Below are 23,398 nucleotides of genomic sequence, written 5' to 3' on the forward strand. Positions count from 1 at the left end.
ATAAATAAATAAATAAATAAAGCAAAGACAAGGTCAAAACTGTGTTAAAAATATCTTAAAAACCAGGCGAAGCTCCTCTAAACTATATAGTTTATTCAAAATGTCAAAGCGTGAAGTTTTTGATTTAAACCTAAAAAAAAATCAAGCTGAAAACCTTTGTGTTAAAATGTTTCTGTTGTTCACCTTTCGGCATTTCCCTTCAGGGAATCCGCTGCCACTGATTTGCAAATGTGCTTCCTCACACAACCCTGTATTTTGTCAGGGCTGGCGACCGGAACATGGAGACCCAGACTAGGCAGCCAGTCTAGGGTCTTGCCCAAGGACCTGCACTGGATGAAGCTCATTGCATCCCCTGAGAATCAAACCCTGGTTTCTCCTGTGCCTGTCCTATGCTTAACAAACTGAGCCATTCAGCTGCTTGGTTGTGTTAAATTTGGAATGAAAATAATAATAATATTGGTGTCCTTCCTAAATTATTGTAAACAACCAATGTGAATGCCAAACAGACTAGTGAGTTCAGAGACCACTAAGAGTTAGCAAGTTGTTAAAATGCTGCTTTTTTTTCTCCTGCATGATTCAAAACTGGATTTTTAATTCTGAACTAACACTCTGCTTTAACTCATATTTTAAGTACATCTAACTACTCCACACACCTTCACTCCTGCACCCATCTAAAACAGACCCGTGGTCTTCTCTGCTGCCTCCACCTCCGTCCATCCCACTTGCATTCAGCAGGTGGAGGCAGAAGCTGCACTTAGCGGTCTCTCCTGCCCACTTTTATTGGCAGCTGGAGGGCTTTAGATTTGAAGGGAAGAACTTCACCATGTTTTTTACTTTCCCCCTGCACTGCATCAGCAGCAGTGGAGGCCACTTGTCTGCCTGTGTGTTTGGAGTGGGAGCCCTTAGAGGCAGATGAAATGCAGTGAGTGATAGCGATGGTTTGGGGGAAGACCCACATAAAATGAAGAGAGGCTGAGGCAGGAGAAGTGTGCTGGGATGAAAGTCAAATCTTTTTCTCCACCATGACTGCCTTTAATCTTCAGGGGATGAAAAGTGAAGGTCTGATTGATCTGGTCCGAGTAGAACTTGCTCCAGATGTCCTCACATAACCTCTGTCCCGTTTGAACTATTGATTCATGCGAGGCATTTGCTGGGATTGTTTGTTTTTATTTGAGATAAAAGAGTGATGTGAAAAAAGATGCTAAAAGATGTTTCATATTACATAATGCATTTTAAATTTACTTCAACCTCCTCTTGTTGCGATAAATTATTGGAATTTTCTGGTACATCCACTTTATGTTTTTTACGTGTTTTGTTGAATCTGTGTCACTCTTGTATCTTTACACACTTTGTCATTATCTATGTTTGGTTTCTCTATGCTCCCTTCAATTCAATTTGTATGTCTTTTTTATTATTTTGGTCTAATTTTTGTTTTTCCCTCTTCCATTCTTTGTATATATCTCTGTATTCTTGTCACGTTCTTTTGTTGTTGGGCTTTCTTTTGTGTGTTTTGCTGCATTTTCCCCTCTAGACTGTGGAATACTCACTTTATTCCCTAATATGAATTCATAAGCAGACTGACCCCTGACCGTGTGTGTATGTTCAGAGACGTGCACAGAATTTGAGAGGGGCAGGGGCTCAAAGTTGAAAAAGGGCAGCAGAAAAATTATTTTTGGCCTTTAAACCAGTGGTCCCAAACCTTTTTCAGGCTGCGGAGTGGTTTGATGTCAGACAATATTTTCAAGGACTGGTCCAATATAGTTCACATTGAATATTTTTTAGAAGTTCGCATTGAATATTTTTTAGCTTCGGGTTTCTGAAATACTTATTATTCACTTTAAAATGCTCTTACAAAAAATGTAGTTTAAAAAAATCTGAAAAAATCAGTTGTTTTTGGTTTGTTTTTGCAGATGACGAGGATTCTGTGAAGAAAAATTCTTGATTTGTAGAATTCGTTTCTGATTAGTAAAAATAAAATAAAGGCAACATTGTTTTTTTTAATAGAATACAATTATAGCATTGAGAACTTAACCCAGGCTCAGATCATCTTTTAGAGCAAAAAGTGTTTGCATATTTTGTTCTTACATAAATCCTGAATCATTGTTTTTTTTTTTAAACACGAGAACATTTTCTGTGCTAAAAGTTTTTAACAGCTGCCTACCTAATACACCCATAATCTCCCTTTTTACAAATTTCCCCAGATCAGAAACATCTTCAGCACGTTGGCAGCTATATTTGATTGAATGCATATTAATTAATGCGTATGATGGACGGAAGAATAAACCTGAGACCACCATTCTTATTAAGAGAATGTTTATTCTTCTTGACAAAGATGGCTTCTTTCACTCCTCGCTCAAACCATCCTTTCTCTCTGGCTAAAATTCGGACTTCACTATCCTCGAACGAGTGGTGGTGTACAGCAGACTCGGGTCCACTTGAGTTGGCTCTGTGATGTTGGTAAAGCAGCTTGTGTAGAGGTTTTTTGGTTTCTCCTATGTACTGGTCATTGCAGTTCTCTTTGCAGTGGATAGAGTACACAACGTTGCCCTGTTTGTAGCTGGAAATTTTGTCCTTAGGAGGAACCCTTTTTTGTCTGAGTATTAACAGGTCTGGTTTGTAATGTTGTCTGAAAATCATTTTTAGTTCTTCAGTCCTTTTTAGTCCATATTAAATCTGCCATTTTTTTCTATTAAAGCCTCTAAAAAAATTGAAAGTCCCGCCTCGCTCCCTCGCTGCATTTGACATGCCATTTTCGGCCAATCAGATCAGCCAGAAAGGTTACCGCCCCCCCCCCCCCCCCCCGTGACAAACACACCCCCAACACTGCCCCCAAGTGACAAAAACACCGCCTAAACACTGCGCGCAAACCCAGCGAGCAAGCAGTTAAGATTGCAACCGTGCAGCTGTAAAATGCGGGGTGTCTCGGTTAGAATTGCGGCTGCACGGTTATAAGGTTCGCTCACTCAGTTTGTGAATACACTCGCTCACTTATCTTTGCGCTTGTTTAATGTAGGCTGCCATGAAACGCCATATTTGGATACTAACTTGGCAATCTGTGCAGCTGCTTAAAGTCACGTGACGCTTCTAGACCGACGGATGTGGTGAACGGAATCCGGTAGTTTTCCAAAATAAGACTTCCTTAAGAATCAGAAAATAAACAAAACGGAAATAATCAAAGTTATTGTATATATTATGTTGGTGTATATATCAGTTCTGTCTGCGGCCTGGTACCAAAACTGTTTGTTTTGCAATAAGTGTTCAGGGGCATGCGACTAATGATGACGTCACAGTATTATTCGATTGGCTGTATGTTGGTCCAATGACGTATACAATAGTGATTGGTCCGGACAAATTACAATACTTCCATAGAAGAAGAAATTATGAGTTCTGTTGTAATCAAACAAAGCTCAGACATAGAGCGAGATGATCTTCTAAACAAGCTTTTATTATTGTTATGATTATTAATAAGTGCATGCTCACTTATAGTTTTTTTTAATTAGTGCGCCCAGTGCTTTAATATTGGCAGAACAGACCTGGAAGAAGGGTTAGGACTAGGTTAATACGTGCTAACAACATTTAGCGGTGCTAACAACATTTAGCCTTACAAACATTTAACTTAAACTGGAATAACATCAGCCTTTATTTTGTCTGGACTCGAATGGTAGCACAAATTCACATAATTGTTTGCACGGTTTATCAGGACTGTACATTCAAAAGCCGCTTCCGCAAGCACACACACCGTCCCAAAACCACTTCTCTCCTTGCAGATACAAAGCTCCCGGGAGACACAGTTCGGTCCGAACCTTTCTCCGGACCGGACACCATAACAAAGCACCCTCCCCTGCCTGCAAATACAAAGCTAGGAGTCTAGCTGCTCTGGTCTGAGACACGGTTTGCTCGTGTGGAGCAGCAGGTTCATTCTAACAGCCACAGATCTTTTTACAAAGTGGGTAGTGGCTAGGGTTGTGCCGATACCATCGCCAACTGCCAATTTAAGGGACATCGCCCAACCCTAGTTGTGGCAAAATTTCTCTATAAACATTACAAAGATTAATGTCGGACACAAATTATGAATGAAAAGAACTTTAGGTTACAAAAGGAAACGTGAAATGAAAATATGTAGAGCCAGAGCAGATCTCGATGCTACGTTGTTTGTCCAAGTGGGGTTACTGTTGTGTGACTTCATCATTAGTTTCAGGCCCCCGAACACTTATTGCAGGCCGAACAGTAACTTCTCAGCTATGATTACAAAGTAGGTGAAAGTGATACTATTGTCATTTTTTTTTATGTAAGCAAATTATTGTCAACATGAGTTGAGTTTATCATAGAATTGGAAGCAATTAAACACTGGAGGCTATTTATGTTGGCACAATGTGCTGTAGGTATAATCAACATAAATTAAGTTTAATCCAGATTATCAATTTTAAACATAGACGTCCTACAACTTTTATCCCCATAATGTTGGAAATATTAATAATACTTTTTATTCTCATACTGTTGCTGTTTGGATTTTGGGGTTTATTTTGGTTTTTAAGTGGTGTTTTTGGTCATGTTCTGCCCCCTGTCAGTCACTCCAGGGTCGGTGTCTGAATTCCTTCCCTACTCGCTACATAGTGCTTTCTTTATTTTGTAGTGTTGTCTGAATCTACGGCTTTGTCTGAATCCCCACCATAATCCCTATTTAGTACACTTTATACTCCGTTCGCAGTTTTGTATTGCTGTCCGAAACTACAATTCCGGGGTCGCAAGATTGCAAGGATTCCCGCCTTGCACGCTGTAGGAAAGAAATCTTTCGCTTTTAGATCTTTCCATCCGTGCGTGTTCAGGAGTCGAGAGTGGTAAAGCAAACCAAGGATTCAACCGGATTAAAAATACACAGTTTATTGCCCTAACAATAGTTTTAACACAGATTAAAGACATTGTCTGGATTCTCAAGTTAAAAGACCTACAGACGCACAAGTTACATGCGCATTTCACCGGCGCACACAATCCAACGATCAAAAGAGTCCTCATCTGGTCCAAAATAAATCATACCAGCCAAACGAATACTCCATCACCGGCACGAGATTAGAGGTCAGCTTCATCCTCCACATGAGAACAAGAATCTGAACACTTTCCCAAGGATAAGATGTTCAACCCAGATGGGAGAGATGTAGTCCATGACATATTTATTGCGTCTCTGGAAACTCCTAGATTTGCACAAAGAAGTCCTAGTTGCTGCTGCAACCACAAAGCACAAGTGAAGGTCACTGGAGAATAAGTCCTAAAACAGTTCAAAATGAGTTCACTTTACACTAAAGATAAAACTGCAATATACTAAAGAATAAGATCTTAAAAACATACATTTTCTATAACGCCCATGAGTCGATGCATCGTTGGGCAAGACACTGAACCCCACCTTGCCTCTGGTGGTAGGAGGGCGCCTGTGTTCGGCAGCGGAGCTGCCACCAGTGTGTAAATGTGTGTGTGAATGTGTGTGTGACTGGGTGAATGGGTCTGTGATTGTAAAGCGCTTTGGGCCTTGTAGGTAGAAAAGCGCTATATAAGCATATCCGCCATTTACAATTCCAAAATTAAGTGCCCTAGAAATTACCCAGAAGTCTCTGCGAAAAACCAGTGGGCATCGATGCTCACTAGATTGGCGAATATGGACCACAACGCATTGTCGGAAATGTTTTTGTCCAAAAAATTTATTTAAATGAATTTTTTAAATAAAACATCAACGTTTTTATCTTCAGAAGACAGTGGACTCATAAATGATCGTCGTAATACGCTCATATTAATTAGATTTTGACTTTAAATCAATGACGTCATATTCGCCATTTAAAAAAAAAAAAAAAAAGAAGTGAGCATGGTGTCCGAATTGCTTTTAAAATGCAGAGAACTACACAGTGCTGCGTAGTTTTTAGTAGTTGGGGGTTGGGGTGGGAATTCAGGCATAGCCCAGTTCTATGTTAATCATCCACAACTGTTTTCATTTTTGTTATATGTCTTCAGTAAGTAGCAGTGTTTAGTTTTCAGTTCTACATTATCAGGTCACCTGCTTTATCGGCTTTTTGTTTCTCCATTGTTTTTGTCCTGTTTAAGTTTATTAAATGTTCATGTTTCTGCCTTTAAGCCCAGTTTCCTGCATTTGGCTCATACACCTCCAGTTCCTGACTGTTGTACCCAATTAGACTCTTGTTCTATGCTGCGTTTTACAGCTGAACTGTCCTTTGCATCTTATCTTCTAAACACAGGATTTTGTTGTGATTGGAAAGATTTTAATACAAAAGATGGTGAAACTGAACGATACAGATTTTAAAGAAGGCGTTCTAATCAGTAAATAATACAGATACATTTAGTTTCAAATGTGCAGTGAAGAGGCTATGAATATGAATAAATGTGGTTAATTTAGTCAGCCACCAATTGTGCAAGTTCCCCCTCTTAAAAAGATGAGAGAGGCCTGTAATTTTCATCATAGGTATACCTCAACTTGGGGGGAAAAAGTAAAATAAAAAATAATCCGGAAAATCACATTGTCTGATTTTTAAAGAAATTATTTGAAAAATTGTGGTGGAAATAAGTATTTGGTCAATGACAAAGGTTCAACTCAATACTTTGTTATATACCCTTTGTTGCCAATGACAGCAGTCATTTTTCTGTAACTCTTTACAAGGTTTCGAGTCGATGAGTCGATGACAGAGAATCCTCTTACAGAAGAAGTTACAGGTCAAAAATCCTGCTTGTTTGTACGTGACCAGATACGTATTTTCCACCATAATTTACAAATAAATTATTTAAAAATTAGACTATTTTCTCTGGACTTTTTTTTCTCTTTTTGTATACCTATGATGAAAATTATAGGCCCCTCTCATCTTTTTAAGTGGGAGAACTTGCAAAATTGGTGCAATTGGTGAATGCCCTTTATAAGGAATTAACCAGAAGTAGTGAGCAAATTCTGACATATCTCAGGTGTAAAGTTTGTAAACTGAACCTGAAATTTATTAGTGTGATTTTGAAAAAGCTTTTCTTCTTGTTTGTTTTCTTGTATCGAGTAAAAGGCATGTCTTTAACCAGTTTTTTTTCTGATATTTTTTTTCTCTTTCTGTCAGAATGCTATTCCTATCAGGAAGAGAACAATAAGGCACACAGAAGCCTTGAAAGTGCTGATGTTTCTTGAACCAGAGTTGTGCTCTGAAGGGTCTGAATGGATGTATGTGACTGAATATTTAGGATGTTATCATTGACCTTGTTTTGATGCTCCTCCAGGCTCTTTAATCTGACCCTGAAGAAGCTGATCATGTTGAAGGAGCTGGACAAGGACCTTACTTCTGTTGTCATCGCCGTTAAACTGCAGGTATGATGAAGCTGCTTTAGAAATGACGGAAATATGAGTCACAGCCAATCACAAGTCAAACTTTAGCTTAAAAGGAGAGTTGGTCCAAATCCAAATTCCTACCCTTACCCTTCCGGCTTCTCCATACCCCCCTACATTTAGCCCTCCAAGCGGAGAGTTATGTAGAAATAGTGTCTTGAAATTTTGATGTTATTACTACTTGATGACATCTTCAATAGTTGCCGGTGAGCTACGTTAGCGCGTAGCTGCTAGCGCTCGGAAAATACACAACATTTGTTTTATAACTTTAAAAAGTCATACTTAAACAAAAACTTCAATATTTACATTCAAATGTAAACTTTTGTGCTTCAGAACACACCCATGTAAAGAAATGCATTTCTCTTCCTTGGCACTGTGCAACGCTGATCATCGTGCCAGTGGAGGAATAGCCAGCCCCTTAGTCTACGGCTACCCCTTAAATAAACAAGTACAGCTCCAAATGCCACTACAATTGGAGCAATAGTGAGAAGCCGGAGGCATTAGGGGAAGAATTCAGATTCGGCCTTTATGTCCTTTCTAAAGCAGTAGAATAGATATTATTTTCAAAACTACAGTTAAGGAAAAAACAATAAAAACTTAACTTTTTAATTTAAGTGTTAAAAAGTATTAACAGCTCAACACACTTAATATTTTAGCTTTACCTCACTTTTTTATAGCATAAATCAATAGAAAAACATTTTTCATTTGCTTCCTTTAGGTGTGCCTTGAAATGGTCTATATCATACAAAATTAGTTTTGTGAGCTTTTACCTGTATTATGTTAATTCCTCACAGAAATACAACTCCAAGCAGTTTTTTGATCCATTGACGCAATCCTGAGCATTCCTCTAAAAAACTGTGCTCCAAGCACCAGCCCTTCCCAATCCAGATAAGATAGATAAATGAGGAACAGTCCCTTCCAAGAAGAGTCTGCACTGCTGCACTGCCCCCAGGCTAACACACACACACCAACTTTCTCCGTGGAGCTAGCGGTGATTGGCAAAACACTTTCATTTTATAAGCACAATATACACATCCATGTCAGCACTGCAACTGTATCTCATATATAAGTTGCTTTTACTAAAGCAAATTCATAGTGCTTTTATTTTGGTTACTTAAAATATAGAAAGGCAACAGTCAACATTGTCTGATTTCCACAACAAAATATTTTTCAGTATTAGAAAAAACAAAGACTAAATGTGCCTTAACCAATAAGTTTTTATTGGGGAAATAAAATGCTGTCTGTTTTCAACATTGTTTAATGTAGCCTGAATGGTGCTTCAAAATAAGGATTCTTTCCAGAAACAATAAAGTGTGATGATGAGGCAGCATGACAGAATGAAGGAAAGTTGCTTTATTGTGACAAAGATGCTTTGTTTACATATCTGCTTTGTTGCACCTTTGCAGCCACGCTTCTCACACGCAGAAGTAAACTGGTAACGTTCCTCGCCACGATGTCGGCCTTTTATTCAGAGCGTTGTACACATCCCTCTGATCCATCAGGTCGCTAAACTAGAATCTATTGCTGGGAGGAACTTTGGCCTGCTTTGCCGATAGCATTTTAGCCAAATAATTAAATAAATATCGTCCTGTCACTGGTGACAACTCTGGTGTTAAAGGGTTAAATTATTTTTTTTCTTCATTGAAAAAGATTTAAATCCTTTATTTTTGTCCTTGGCCGCTTTTTTACAGATTTTGTTTCTGTCAATTTATACCAGTAGATGTAGATTTACGTCTATACAAAACAGTATTAGGTCTTTTATGTGTTGCGTGTTGAACAGTTTTCACCTTGGCTTTCGTCTTACCAATATAAATACATAAACAATATAAAGACAACACCGTGGCTCTAAAATCTATAGGGAATCCCGTTTAAACGTGAGTAAAGGGCACTCTAAAGCAGTGTTTTTCAACCAGTGTGCCTTGGGAGATGGTCAGGTGTGCCGTGGAAAATTATCCATATTCACTGATCTAAAGACATTTACCATCTCCAGGATATCAGCTCTTTGTTCATCCAAACAGCTCCTCATAAAACACTGAGTAGTAAGGAATATGAAAGATCATAAAATACTTTTTTCTTTTTTTCTTTGTGTGTCTTTGATTCTATTAAAGACACTTTGATAAGAATGAAGCCGCAGCTTCAGCTGTTTTTGGAAAAGTCCCGCCCCTTTAACTATCTTCACCAATCATTATTGGAGGCCTAATCATACGTCATCAGTCTGACCAATCAGAAGTGGTTAAAGTCTTCACTTCTTTGTTCCGATTTAGCTCGTAAAGTCTCTCAGTTCCAACAAAAATACCAGCCTAAGCTCGTCTTTAGCGGTGTAGCTGTAGAATCTGGTATCAGACCGTGGAACAAGTGAACAAAACAATGAAGCTCAGAGAAGCGAGTCTTTTTGCGTTACACTGCCTTACAATGAGTCTTCCCTGTTAAACGTCTTGAAACCACAACAAACACACAAAGAGTTTTTAAATCTTCTTGATGAAATCAAAGGTCAACAGTTTAGTTTCCTTCAAGGTTTGTGTTTATTAACAGCCAAACATCCCAGAGTTTGGTCCAAGTCATCTTTCTGACCGGAATACTTTTCTAATAACGTCTGGATTATTTTATATGTTAAACTTAAGAAGAAGTAATAACAGATTAAGAAACAGCATTAAGGTGAAGTGGCCAACAGACAAAATCAAACTAAATTGAAACAATTTAATCATCTAAAAAGAAATGAGACATTTTTACGTTTTCAAAGACTTCATCTTTGATTAAGAGAAGAGAAAAACTAATAAAACTTCAACATGTTCACTTTTTGTGTAGCTATAGAAAACATAATTATAATGCTAGTTTTTTTGTGTAAAATCTATCAAACATGTTGTGATCATATATTTGTTCAAAAATTACAGCTGCCTTTGCACTATCATTGAAATAAATATAAAAAAATAAATCTAATATAATCTATTATCTATTTAGAAAGAATACATTTTTTTTTTTTTTGTGAGGTTACATAAAATTGCATGTTAATAAACTGAAGGGTAAAACAACTACTAGGGTAAAATGACAAATAATTTAGTTGAGAATTATTACTGAAAACTAACTTAACTTTTATTACATCTTTGAGAGAAAAACAGCTGCAACTTCCAGCTTTTTCTGCCACAATTATCACAAAAATGCATGTGAGATTGTGGAGGGACTGTACATCAATACAGACTGAGTTTCTAGTTTTTTAAATTTTTGGATTTTTGTCAAGGATAAAGTGTGCCTTGGCTTAAAAAAACACTGCTCTAAAGTTAGCAGACGCTGTTGCACAACCTTAAACCTACAGTACATGGTGTGGTAACATTAACCTAAAAACTGTGGACTGAACATAAGGGTTGTGCCGATGGACGATACCATCATCCATCGTGATGGCTGACTGATATCCCGATGGAGAGACACCATCGTGATGCCACGCCCCCGCCACGCTGCAAGTCGACACCATAAGCCGCGGTTACATTTGCAAAATATCTTGATGGGATCAATGGTCGGATTAGAATCCAACCGTGTACATGGGCCCAGAAAAATGTTTTCAGAATATAACAAACGTTCACATGGGTCACACTTTCGGTCGGAATAAATCATTCGCACATGCGCAGTAGGGTTTGAAAAACCGGAATGACTGAGGATATGACTTCCGCCGAGCAGCTACATACATTGACATGTCAGCTCTGTAATATACGAGACAATCTTCTAAACGTGCTTTTAATAATGTTACGATTATTATGAAGCGCCTGTTCGCCTGTTTTAATTTTAATCCGCGTGGTCAGTGCTTTTTCTGTTGAAGAGCGGAGCCGGAAAGAAGCCAGAATTAGCAGTATGCTAACATGGGCTAACAACATTAGCTTTGGGTGGTGCTGCAATCTGCATCCTGGCTGCACGTAAACATGTGGGAATAACATCAGCCTTTATTTTGTCGGGACGCGACTGGAAACACAAATCCACGTGATTGTTTGAACGGTTTCTAAGGACTGAGCGACATTTCTGCTTTGAAGCTCACACCGCCGCTGTGTGTGTGTGCTGACGATCCGAGCTGTGCTCAGACACACACTTTTAGACCCGGTTCTGAGTTCGGTAGCTCGTTTCCCTAGAACTGCGGGACGGATCGCAGTCCTAAATCTCCCACACATACCGCTCATGTAACAAAGCACCCCCCCTCCCTCCCCTCAAACACAAAGCTGTACTTTTTTTCTATTTTGTTTGTTACTTTTTTTGTTAAAGTCACTTCCCTCAGTTTATACTGGATCATCGCGGATGAGTCAGTAGTTGGGAAATAAAATAAAAGAAAGTATTAAAGTAAAATAACGAATAGCAATTATATAAGACAGAAAAATTAAAAATACCCCCCCCACACACACACACGACGATATCATCGTCCATCCCAATGGTTGACATCGTATAACCCTACTGAACATACAACCAGACAAAACAAAATTAAAATAACAAAATTACAATAAAATGTTTTGCATTTATACAAAACGTCAGAAAATGTCAATTCCCATTATGCACTGATTGTTTTACAGTCACTAGTAGGAGTGTAACGATTCGTTTTAGCAGCAATTTGATTCATATCATTTGTGGTTGCAGGTAGGATTCATAGTCTATATTGGTTTATTTAGAGTGATTTGATTCGATCAAATTCACTAACTTAAGATTGATCCAGAATATCTTTAGCCAAAAAATCAACCAGTGACTCAGAGATAACTACCTGGATATTCAACAGTTCAAGAAATGTTTTCAGATTCCTTGTATTTCTTGCAAGATAATAAATTGTAAATTCAATATGTGTACAAACAAACAAGTAAACAAGAACTAATGGCAAATCATTTACATTTTAGTTTCCTAAAGTTCAGCTCACTGTTGTTTTACCACATCAATAATTTTGAAACAATTTTAATGGTAGAGTTTGATTTGATTAACAACAATGGACAGATCTGTCTGGTTGGATCGTAGGATTGGAAATATATTCACCAATTGATTGCTACATTTCTAGTCACAAAAATAGTTTTTTTCATGCTCAGGGTAAGGCCTTCTAGCTGACCTTAATGTCACAGATTTCAGATCTGATTTGCTTTTGCAACAATCTGTCTGTTTTTTTTCTTCAAATGTCAGTGTGGGGAATTATGAATGCAGATTTCGTAAAACCTGTGACCACCAGCCAGCTGAAATATGATTGGATAAAAATCCCAATGTTCAACACTGCCAGCAGCTGAACCAAGTGGAGCTGAACATGACATGAGAAAACAGTGTAAATAATAATCACTTTTAATGCAAAGTAAATGTTATTGCACATATATTAAACAACAAACAATAAATGTACTTTTAGACTAGCAGAAACAGCCCAGCTGCTTTAACATGATTGGGATGTCAGATCTCTATTCACTCTCCTCCTGACTTTTTAGTTTTTGTTCTTCTCATTGTGTGATTGATACAGTTTAGTACTTAATGTTTGTTGAACTTACCAGAGCACACTCCTTTTTCTGTGATCTTAATTCTTTCTTTCACGTATGTCTTTGTTGTTTCCTCAGGGGTCCAAGCGCATTCTGCGGTCTAATGAGATCCTGCTGTCCTCTGCAGGCCTGACAGAAACTGACCTACAGCTCACTTTCTCTCTGCAGGTAGGTACAGACAAGCCAATCAAACAAAGCTCTAATTTTGCTATGATGTTGTTTTTGCACAAATAAAATGTAACATGACAGTCACTCAATAGGTATGGTCTGACTCGGCTTTACACCATTTGTCTTAGAATAATTATAGGAAGATGTGGTCTTGAAGAAATGAACTTGAAGAAATATTTTGGAGTGCGTTTAAAGAAAAAAGTGTAGATGCAAAGCAAAACTTCTCGAAGACACAATGGGAAACACAGGTCTTTACAATTAGTTTTAAATTTACTTATATTTAGCTTTCAGCATCTACAGTGGTGGAGAAAATTGTTGGTACCCCTCGGTTAAAGAAAGTCCACAATGCTCACTGAAATGACTTAAGACATTCAAAAGTAACAATAAATTAAAATTTATTGAAAATTAACTAATCAAAATCAGCCATTACTTTTGAGGTGTTGATTAACAGAATTATTGAAAAAACTAATGAAGTAGGGCTGGACAAAAATGATGGTACCCATAACTTAATAGGCTGTTGCACAACCTTTTGAGGCAATCACTGCAATTAAATGATTTCTGTGTTTGTCAATGAACCTTCTGTACCTGTCGACAGGTATTTTGGCCCACTCCTCATGAGAAAACTGCTCCAGTTGTCTCAGGTTTGACGGGTTTCTTCTCCAAATGGCATGTTTCTGCTTCTTCCACAGATGTTCAATGGGATTCAGATCTGGGCTAATAGAAGGCCACTTCAGAATAGTCCAACGCTTTTCTCTTAGCCATTCTTGTTTTTTTTTGGCTGTGTTTTGGATCGTTGTCAGACCCAAGCTTTCTGACCCTAGGCAGCACATTTCTATCCAGAATGTTTCACAGTAGGGACATTGTTCTTTTGGTTGTATGCTTCATTTTTGAGTCTTCGAACATAGAGCTGATGTGCCTTACCAAAATGCTCCAGTTTTGTCTCATCTGTCCAAAGGACATTTTTTCCAGAAGCTTTGTGGCTTGTCAACATGCATTTTTGCAAATTCCAGTCTGGCTTTTTTATGATTTCCTTTCAACAGTGGTCTCCTCCTTGGTCGTCTCCCATGAAGTCCACTCAGCCTCAAACGACGAATGGTGCGATCTGACGCTTTACCTTGATCTAGGAGTTCACCTTTAAGGTCTTTGGAGGTTGTTCTGGGCTCTTTGGATACAGTTCCAACTATCCGTCTCCTCAATTTGTCATCAATTTTCCTCTTCCGGCCACGTCCAGGGAGGTTGGCTACTGTCCCGTGGGTCTTAAACTTCTGAATAATATGTGCGGCTGTCGTCACAGGAACTTCAAGCTGCTTAGAGATGGGTTTAAACCTTTACCTTTACGATGTTTTATCTATAATTTTGTTTCTAATGTCCTGGGACAATTCTCTCCTTCGCTTTCTGTTGTCCATGTTCAGTAAATGGCGTAAACTTATATAGCGCTTTTCTACTTACAAGGCCCAAAGCGCTTTAGTGACAGTGACAGACCCATTCACCCATTCACACACACATTCACACATTGGTGCTGCCGAACACTGGCGCCAACCTCCAACCAGAAGCAAGGTGGGGTTCAGTGTCTTGCCCAAGTACACTTCAACTGATGGGCGTGAATAGAGCCTGCTACGATCATGGGTCGACCGCCCTACCGCTGCACCACGGTGTGGGACACACCTTTTCACCAAACAGCAACATGACTATTTGTCTCCCTTTTAAATAGGCAGACTGACTGATTATGGGTTTGAAAACAGCTGTGATGTCAATTAAAGGACATACCTGAGTTCATCATGACCCCTTGGGCAATTAGTTCTCAGTCTTTTAAGGAGGTACCATCATTTTTGTCCAGCCCTATTTCATTAGTTTGTTTTTGTTAATAATTCTGTTAATCACTTCATACTTTTGAAAGTTTCAAGTCATTTCAGTGACCATTGTGGACTTTCTTTCTTTAACTGAGGGGTACCAACAATTTTGTCAACCACTGTACATTTCGTTCCATTTATTTATTCATTCATTCATTCATTCATTCATTCATAACAATATCTAACTTTACAGCCGTTTTTTTATCCCTGTTTTATTCTATGATTTTATTTTTGTTGCCATTTTGTCACTGAGCTGTTTTTATGTATTTATCTGACGGTAGGTATTCCACTTAAAGGGCCTATACCATGCCTTTCTTCAGCCTTTTCTAGTAAACCAAATCCAAGTATATGATAATGTATTACCTTTCGCATACAAAAGAAGGAATTGTTTATTAAATATTTGTTATTTTTCTGGGTTCTGTCAACCAGGAAGTAAGCTCATTTGATCTCTGAGGCACCAGCTTTAGCTCCATTTCATGACCTCATCCTAGAGTATGCCTCAGCAGCGTGTCTGCGTCTCACCCATGAAAACCGTCAACATCCTAACTTTTACAAAGATAGATGTGCATATTGTGCATACAAAAGGAAAGTGTTTTGTGTTTGTGTGTTAGCCTGGGGGCGTTGCTACTCTTCCTGGGTAAAGATGTTCCTCACTGGTCTTTCTCACCTCGTGAAAACCTGCTTGTTTTTGTAGTTTAGAAGGGGCTGGTGCTCAGAGCGCAGGTCTCAGAGCGCAGGTTTTAAGAGGAATACTCAGAAATGCATGAATGGACCAAAATACCACTTTGGGGTTTGTGAAGAATAAAAATGATAATACAGTTAAAAGCTTTAAAAATGGATTTCCCTTTAAATCCAGTTGTTTTAAAGGGGCTTACTATTAAAGTTTGATTGAATTCTTCCATACGGCTGTTGTTTGGAAATCTTACACTAAATCAGTATTTTTTCTGTACTTTTTTACCTCATTGTGACACAAAAAATCCTAAAAATTATGTTGCCAAAATTTAAAGTCAATGTGTTGAAAGATTGTGAAAAACAATTGAGAATATTATATTTATAGGTTCTTTTGTTTGTTTTTGTAGAAAATGAAATTGCTTCACAAAAAACAGATTACCGTACCGGTAGGTCTAGTATAATACCCAAACTTTCTCTGTCTCAGTGGACACAGTCTAAAGCAAAGCCAGAGGAGAAAGTTTGCAGCGTAAAGTGCCAACCTGTTTACACAAACTTGCAGTTTGCAGCATGCTTTCTCAGACAGAGCATTGTTAACCCACTTCTCAGTAAGGATTTTTATGCTCCAAATCATCCATTTGAATGTCCATGTTTCCAAATGCTGCTGAAAGGTCACAGAGGTTTTCTCTGTGGATCTTCCAGTGTGCACTGAGCCAGATGGTATACATCATACATAAAAGTTGCTGGAAGGACAAGGCTCCAGAGATGAAACCCGTTACAACTGAGCAGCACAGTCTTGTCACAAGTCATCCTTGTTAAAATAACAGTGAGGTTCCTCATTAATGGTTTGGTGATGGTCTGAATGCTGGTGGGTTTCTTGACAGTAAAATTTTTTTTTGGCAACAAAATCCTCAAGATCCATCCAGTAATGTGTATTGGGGGTAAAAAAAACTGTGTAATGCCTGTAACACCTGTCATTGTACATGCAGTACCCCCACTTTTTGAAGAGGGACGCCAACAAGCTTCAGATCATGCTGCAGAGACGGAAGAGATACAAGAACCGAACTATCCTGGGCTACAAGACTCTGGCTCTGGGCCTTATCAACATGGCAGAGGTATCCCACTTACCTTTAGTTTTAAATCCAATTCAGTTTATAAATTCTTTCTTTTGTTTTTTGAGTTACACCAGGATCTGGCACTGCTTAGTTTGGAGAATTAAGTGGCAGAACAAGTGTTCAGAGCACAAAAACTGTCTAAACTGAGTGTATGTATGAATGTGTAATGCAGTGTTCACATTGAAAATGATTTTCACATCAAAGTTGCTTCTGCTGCCTCTTTTGATGCTGCTTGACGCTTGCCCAAAAAATGTGTTCATAAAGTTGATGCTTCAGAGATGAGTTGGAGGGGCTACTATCCAAAGTTTTTGGCCTCATCGCTATATTGAAGCATTGACTGTATTTCTCATTTACAATACATCGAAGACACGGCTGCTTTTGAGAGATCAAGTTTATTTATTTGAAAAGCTCTACAATTGGTAGAGTCGATAAAATGCACCGTGACACCCAAAACGTGCTGCTGCCAGATCACCACACCTGATGCTCAAATCACACAGAAGGATCTCTGATCCCCTCTGCACATTGACCTAACACTGACGCACAAATCACGTTCGGTGTGAACAGAACTTGAGTTTGGAGGATTTAGTGGTAAAACAAGTGTTTAGAGGGGAAAAACTGTCAAAGCTAAGAGTTTTTGCAGTATTTTTTACTTAGGTGTAAGAACTGCTGTTACAGTAAATGATAGATTTGTTTGTGTGAAGAAAGATAAATGGCTTCCTTTTAGTCACATTACATTTGACCTGTGTCTCGCCTTTTAGTCACAGTTTCTTCAACAACATGAGGGGTGCTGAACTGTTTGCATTTTTTCAGAGATGTTTTTTAGTCAGTTTTTGAACGTTTTGTGTTCAAAACATGTTGTTGTGGCATTTTTCTGATGATAGGATATTTATGAAGAAAATTAAGCTTAAAATTGTTTTTATACGTATTTCTATTTTTTTCTCAAATCATAGGCGTTTGAAAAAGACTGACACTGGGCGTGTCATAAGCTCCTTGCTCCGCCCCATTTTGATGCATCTACTTGTAGACAAATAGATCAATGTACATGTTCATTTTCCTTGTCCGAGCTGGCATCTGGCTCAAACTATTCAGCTGGATGGCTCTAATATTGCTCGCCATTTTTTTGCACCACTAATGGGGGCTGTAAGCTAGTGGGAGAGTGTATAATCACATGGGGGACAAGAAGTGGGGGCAGGCTTACTTCCTGGCAACAGTCCCGTGCAGAACCCATGCTAATTTCTAGCTCCTGCCACTCTGCTGATACAGTGTCCTAGAAAGCAACACAAGTTTCTTGATTTACCGGTAAGATAAAAACAGCATAATCACAATAAAAAGACCACTGGGAATGCTTAAATAGATCTAAAGATGATCAAAATGGGACTTTAAGGACTTCATTTAAAATAATCTAGCCACAGGGGTTGCAAGCCAGTAACTTCTGTGCCGGTCCCAAGCCCGGATAAATAGAGAGGGTTGCGTCAGGAAGGGCATCCGGCGTAAAAAAATTGCCAAAATAACCATGCGAATCATCCACAACACTTTAGACATACCGGATCGGTCGAGGCCCGGGTTAACAACGACCGCCACCGATGCTGTTAACCTACAGGGTGTCGGTGGAAATTTGACTACTGTTGGTGGAAGAAAGAGGGGAGGCAGAAGGGTCCGTGGCCAGAGAGAGAAGGGAAAAGGCAGGAACATAGGTTTGAGAATAGGGACTCTTAACGTTGGCACAATGACAGGGAAAGGCAGAGAGCTGGCAGACATGATGGAGAGAAGGAAGGTAGATGTACTGTGTGTGCAGGAGACAAGGTGGAAGGGCAGCAAGGCACGTAGTATTGGAGAAGGATACAAACTGTTCTATCATGGTGTTGATAGGAAGAGAAACGGGGTAGGAGTGATTCTGAAGGGGGAGTTTGTAAACAGTGTTCTAGAGGTGAAAAGAGTCTCAGACAGGATGATGAGCCTAAAGTTAGAAATTGAAGGGGTGATGGTGAATGTAGTCAGTGGGTATGCGCCACAGGTTGGCTGTGAGTTAGAAGTGAAGGAGAGATTCTGGAGTGAGTTGGATGAGGTCATAGAGAGTTTTCCCAGAGGAGAGAGAGTTGTTATTGGAGCAGACTTTAATGGGCATGTTGGTGAGGGCAACAGAGGTGATGAGGAGGTGATGGGCAGGTTTGGTGTGAAGGAAAGGAATCTGGAGGGACAGATGGTGGTGGACTTTGCGAAGAGGATGGAAATGGCTGTAGTCAACACTTACTTCCAGAAGAGAGAGGAACATAGAGTGACATACAGAAGTGGAGGTAGGAGTACTCAGGTGGACTACATCCTATGTAGACGAGGTCATTTTAGAGAGGTTAATGACTGCAAAGTGGTGGTAGGAGAGAGTGTAGCCAGACAGCACCGCATGGTGGTGTGTAAGATGACTCTGGAGGTCAGGAAGAAGAAGAGAGGGAAAACAGAAAAGAAGACCAAGTGGTGGAAGCTACAGAATGAAGAAACTTGTGAGGAATTTAGGCAGAAGTTGAGGCAGGTCCTGGGTGGTCAGGATGAGCTTCCAGAGGACTGGGAAACTACAGCAGAGATTATCAGGGAAACAGGTAGGAAGGTGCTAGGTGTGTCATCTGGAAAGAGGAAAGACGGTAAAGAGACTTGGTGGTGGAATGAGGAAGTACAGGAATGCGTCCAGAGGAAGAGGTTGGCTAAAAGGAAGTGGGATGTAGAAAGGACTGAGGAAGGTAGACAGGAGTACAAGGAAGCGCAGCGTAAAGTGAAGAGAGAGGTGGCAAAGGCCAAACAGAAAGCTTACGATGAGCTATATGACAGGTTAGACACAAAGGAAGGAGAGAAGGACTTGTACAGGCTAGCCAGACAGAGAGACAGAGATGGGAAGGACGTGCAACAGATAAGGGTGATTAAGGACAGAGATGGAAAGGTGCTAACAACCCAGGAGAGTGTACAGAAAAGATGGAAGGAGTATTTTGAGGAGCTGATGAACGAGGAAAATGACAGGGAAAGAAGGGAGGAAGATGTGGTTGTTGTGGAGCAGGAAGTAGCAGAGATTGGAAAGGATGAGGTTAGGAAGGCTCTGAAAAGGATGAAGAGCGGAAAGGCCGTTGGTCCTGATGACGTACCTGTGGAGGTATGGAAGTGCCTAGGAGAGACAGCAGTGGAATTTCTAACAAGGTTGTTCAATAGGATTTTAGAGAGTGAGAAGATGCCTGAGGAATGGAGGAGAAGCGTTCTGGTCCCAATCTTTAAGAACAAGGGTGACACGCAGAACTGCAGCAACTATAGAGGAATAAAGTTGATGAGCCACACAATGAAGCTGTGGGAAAGAGTAGTGGAAGCCAGGCTTAGGAAGAAGGTGGAGATTTGTGAGCAGCAGTATGGTTTCATGCCCCGTAAGAGCACCACTGATGCCATTTTTGCTTTGAGAATGTTGATGGAAAAGTACAGAGAAGGTCAGAAGGAGCTGCATTGTGTGTTCGTAGATTTAGAGAAGGCGTATGACAGGGTGCCGAGGGAGGAGCTGTGGTACTGTATGAGGTCGTCTGGAGTGGCAGAGAAGTATGTCAGAGTAGTTCAGGACATGTATGAGAGAAGTATGACGGTGGTGAGATGTGCTGTAGGTCAGACAGAGGAGTTCAAGGTGGAGGTGGGACTACACCAAGGATCAGCTTTGAGTCCTTTTTTGTTTGCTATGCTGATGGACAGGCTGACAGACGAGGTAAGACAGGAATCTCCCTGGACAATGATGTTTGCGGATGACATTGTAATTTGCAGTGAGAGTAGAGAGCAGGTGGAGGAACAGCTAGAGAGGTGGAGGTTTGCTCTGGAAAGAAGAGGTATGAAGGTCAGTCGTAGTAAGACAGAATACATGTGTCTGAACGAGAGGGATCAAGGTAGAAGCGTTAGGTTACAGGGGACTGAGGTGAAGAAGGTGCAGGAGTTTAAGTACTTGGGGTCAACAGTTCAGTGTGATGGGGATTGTGGAAAAGAGGTGAAGAGGCGAGTGCAGGCAGGTTGGAGCGGTTGGAGGAAAGTGTCAGGAGTGTTGTGTGACAGAAGAGTGCCAGCAAGACTCAAAGGAAAGGTGTACAAGACAGTGGTGAGACCAGCTCTGCTCTATGGGTTAGAGACGGTAGCAGTGAGACAGAGACAAGAGGCTGAGATGGAGGTAGCGGAGATGAAGATGTTGAGGTTCTCCTTAGGAGTGACCAGGTTAGACAGGATAAGGAACGAGTACATCAGAGGGACGGCTCATGTTGCCTGTGTCAGCGACAAAGTCAGAGAAGCCAGACTGAGATGGTTTGGACATGTTCAGAGGAGGGATAGTGGATATATTGGTAGAAGGATGTTGGAGATGGAGCTGCCTGGCAGGAGGGCAAGAGGACGGCCAAAGAGGAGATACATGGATGTCTTAACAGAGGACATGAAGTTGGCTAATGTTAGGGTAGAAGATGTCCATGATAGAGTGAGGTGGAAAAGGATGATTCGCTGTGGCGACCCCTGATGGGAAAAGCCGAAAGAGAAAGAAGAAGGACTTCATTTAAAATCAGATTTTTAAAAAAAGGAGGGAAAATTCCTTGCCGTATTTTTAGTTTTTGCACTTTATATCTGTCATTGCTGGATGCCCTACAAGCTCATCTACTTTCATATCACCACTTTATCCATCAGAACATTTCATTAACTTTGCTGCCTCTCAAAGCATATTCAAAGTTAACCTTTATCCAACACACCCAATTTCGGGGAGTGCTCTTTAAAACCGGATGCTGGATTTGAGTGTTTGGACTGGTGGTCAAATGTCACAAATGTCACAGTAAATCTACATTTCTCAGAGGAAGTCTTTTTTTTTTTTCTTTTGTTGACATCGTTATATCGGCTGCTTCATGCAATCTGTTCTTACTGAGCAGCTAATGATGAGAAAAGACAGCTATTGATGATGGATGGCTCTGTGTGCACATGTAGACGTTTGCTGCACTTTATGAATGCCTGCTGGAAGTCATGGCTGACCATAAAAAAATGAACTGGCAATTCATAAAAAGACAGAGCTTTAGCAAAGGGCCGGCTGGAGTAAGAAGGGCATACAGACTTAATCAGGTAATGGGTTTGCTGTATGGTATGTCTCAAAAACGATCAGAGGCTTTGCTCTAAGTCAGACAAAAGCATATATGAAAGCTGATGTGCACCATGTTGGCATGCGTCAGACAGCCAGTTGGATGAAAAGCCATGTCCTTCTAAAATAGGATGTTATTCAATTGCATTGGTGCATGCTGACTGCCTCTGATGGTGCCTGCATGTTAAATAAAGTTGTGTTTTATGTGTCACGGCGTGAGGGTGGCTAGAAAGCCGGTGTGGGTACCGGATGTTCTCGGGTTGCCGGATGTTCTCGGGGTCCTTCGGGGTCCTTCGACCAATGATGACGTCACACTATTTGATTGGCTGTAAGTTGCCACGACCAATGAGTTAACGTCACTAAGTTTTTTTAAAAACTTTATTGACAATTGCGGTATCATACATTAACAATGACATTAACGTTAACAACGAACAATAACGATGTAATCAATATTGCCTCGAAGATCAGTCACCATTGCCAAATATAACATATTGACATAGAAAATAAAGAATAGAGGGTAAAAAAAGAAACAATGAACATAACACACAAATAAAACATAAGTAAAATAAAATAAAGGAACATAGAAAAAATCTAAGTAGTCTAATACTAGTTAAGTTAGGGGTACTCGTGAAGTTTGTATTTCTGAACAAAACTAAGCAATTTCAAGCCATTCTTCTTTTTCATATAATGAAGTGATTGAAAGCAAAAACAGAGCTCTTTATTAAATGTTATAAAAGTGGTTTGGTCTTCAAAACTTGACCTCACCAAGATGGCGGTGCTCGCCTCCCATGAGGAACCACGTGATGTCTCCTCTAGTGATATAACTCATTGGAAGGACCCTGAAGGACCCCGAGAACATCCGGCAACCCGAGAACATCTGGTACCTACACCGGTAGGACCCAGACGCAGAGGCGGAGGCACACGGTTCAGGGACTAGAGGGTTTAATACAAAACAAAAGGCGCTGCAGAGCAGGATGACAAAACCAAAACCAAAAACTCACTGTGGCGTGGCATGAAACAAGGAACTTGGCATGAAGACGTGAACACCGAGACAAAGGCTAATGGACCAGCACAGGAGGAAGGCAAAGACAAGACTTAAATACAGACAGGGCAGACAAGACACAGGTGAACACGATCAGGGCAGATGGGGACCAAAGGAAGTAGAACTCAAGAAACAAGACAAGACAGGAAACCTTTCAAAATAAAACAGGAAACAGAACCAAACAAGACAGAACAAGAACTAAAACGAAAAACAAGACACAACAAACTCAAACCATGACATTATGCTCTTTCAGCTGACAGGTTGACTGCAGAGTGCATCACAAAGGAGATTCAAAATGCAGTCACTCCAAAGGTTCAAACCCTTGTTCTGTTGTAGTTGCGGAAGATGTTGATTCAAACAACAATCTCAGTATTCTATGAATGCTACTTTTAATTCTACATTTACATACAGAGTGCTTACAAAGTAAACACGGAACACTCTGAAAAATATTCTTTGAAGTTAACCAGACTAATGATTTAAATCAACTTTTTTTTTTTCCATTGGCTTAAATGCAAAAACGCACAAACTGAGATATAAAGCAAATGAAAAGAGCTTCTAAAACCCGTGTGAAGGCCATTTACACAAAATAACATGGCGGTAAATGCAAAAACTGAAA

The 23,398-nt window shown here is 39.9% G+C and overlaps 1 protein-coding gene across 2 annotated transcripts in view; it reads left to right on the forward strand.

The window, feature by feature from the left end:
* Nucleotides 1-23,398, forward strand: part of pacs1b (phosphofurin acidic cluster sorting protein 1b) — a 91,327-nt gene that overhangs the window by 39,850 nt on the left and 28,079 nt on the right. For both annotated transcript variants that reach the window (XM_023965820.2, XM_023965821.2), the window contains exons 2-4: nucleotides 7,252-7,339; nucleotides 12,907-12,996; nucleotides 16,505-16,630. In XM_023965820.2, the coding sequence (XP_023821588.1) occupies nucleotides 7,252-7,339; nucleotides 12,907-12,996; nucleotides 16,505-16,630 (304 nt within the window). The remainder of the gene's footprint in view (nucleotides 1-7,251; nucleotides 7,340-12,906; nucleotides 12,997-16,504; nucleotides 16,631-23,398) is intronic.

This window comes from Oryzias latipes, chromosome 18 (genome assembly GCF_053564925.1).
Source record: "Oryzias latipes strain Hd-rR chromosome 18, Olatipes_Hd-rR_3.1".
Lineage (NCBI taxonomy): Eukaryota > Metazoa > Chordata > Actinopteri > Beloniformes > Adrianichthyidae > Oryzias > Oryzias latipes.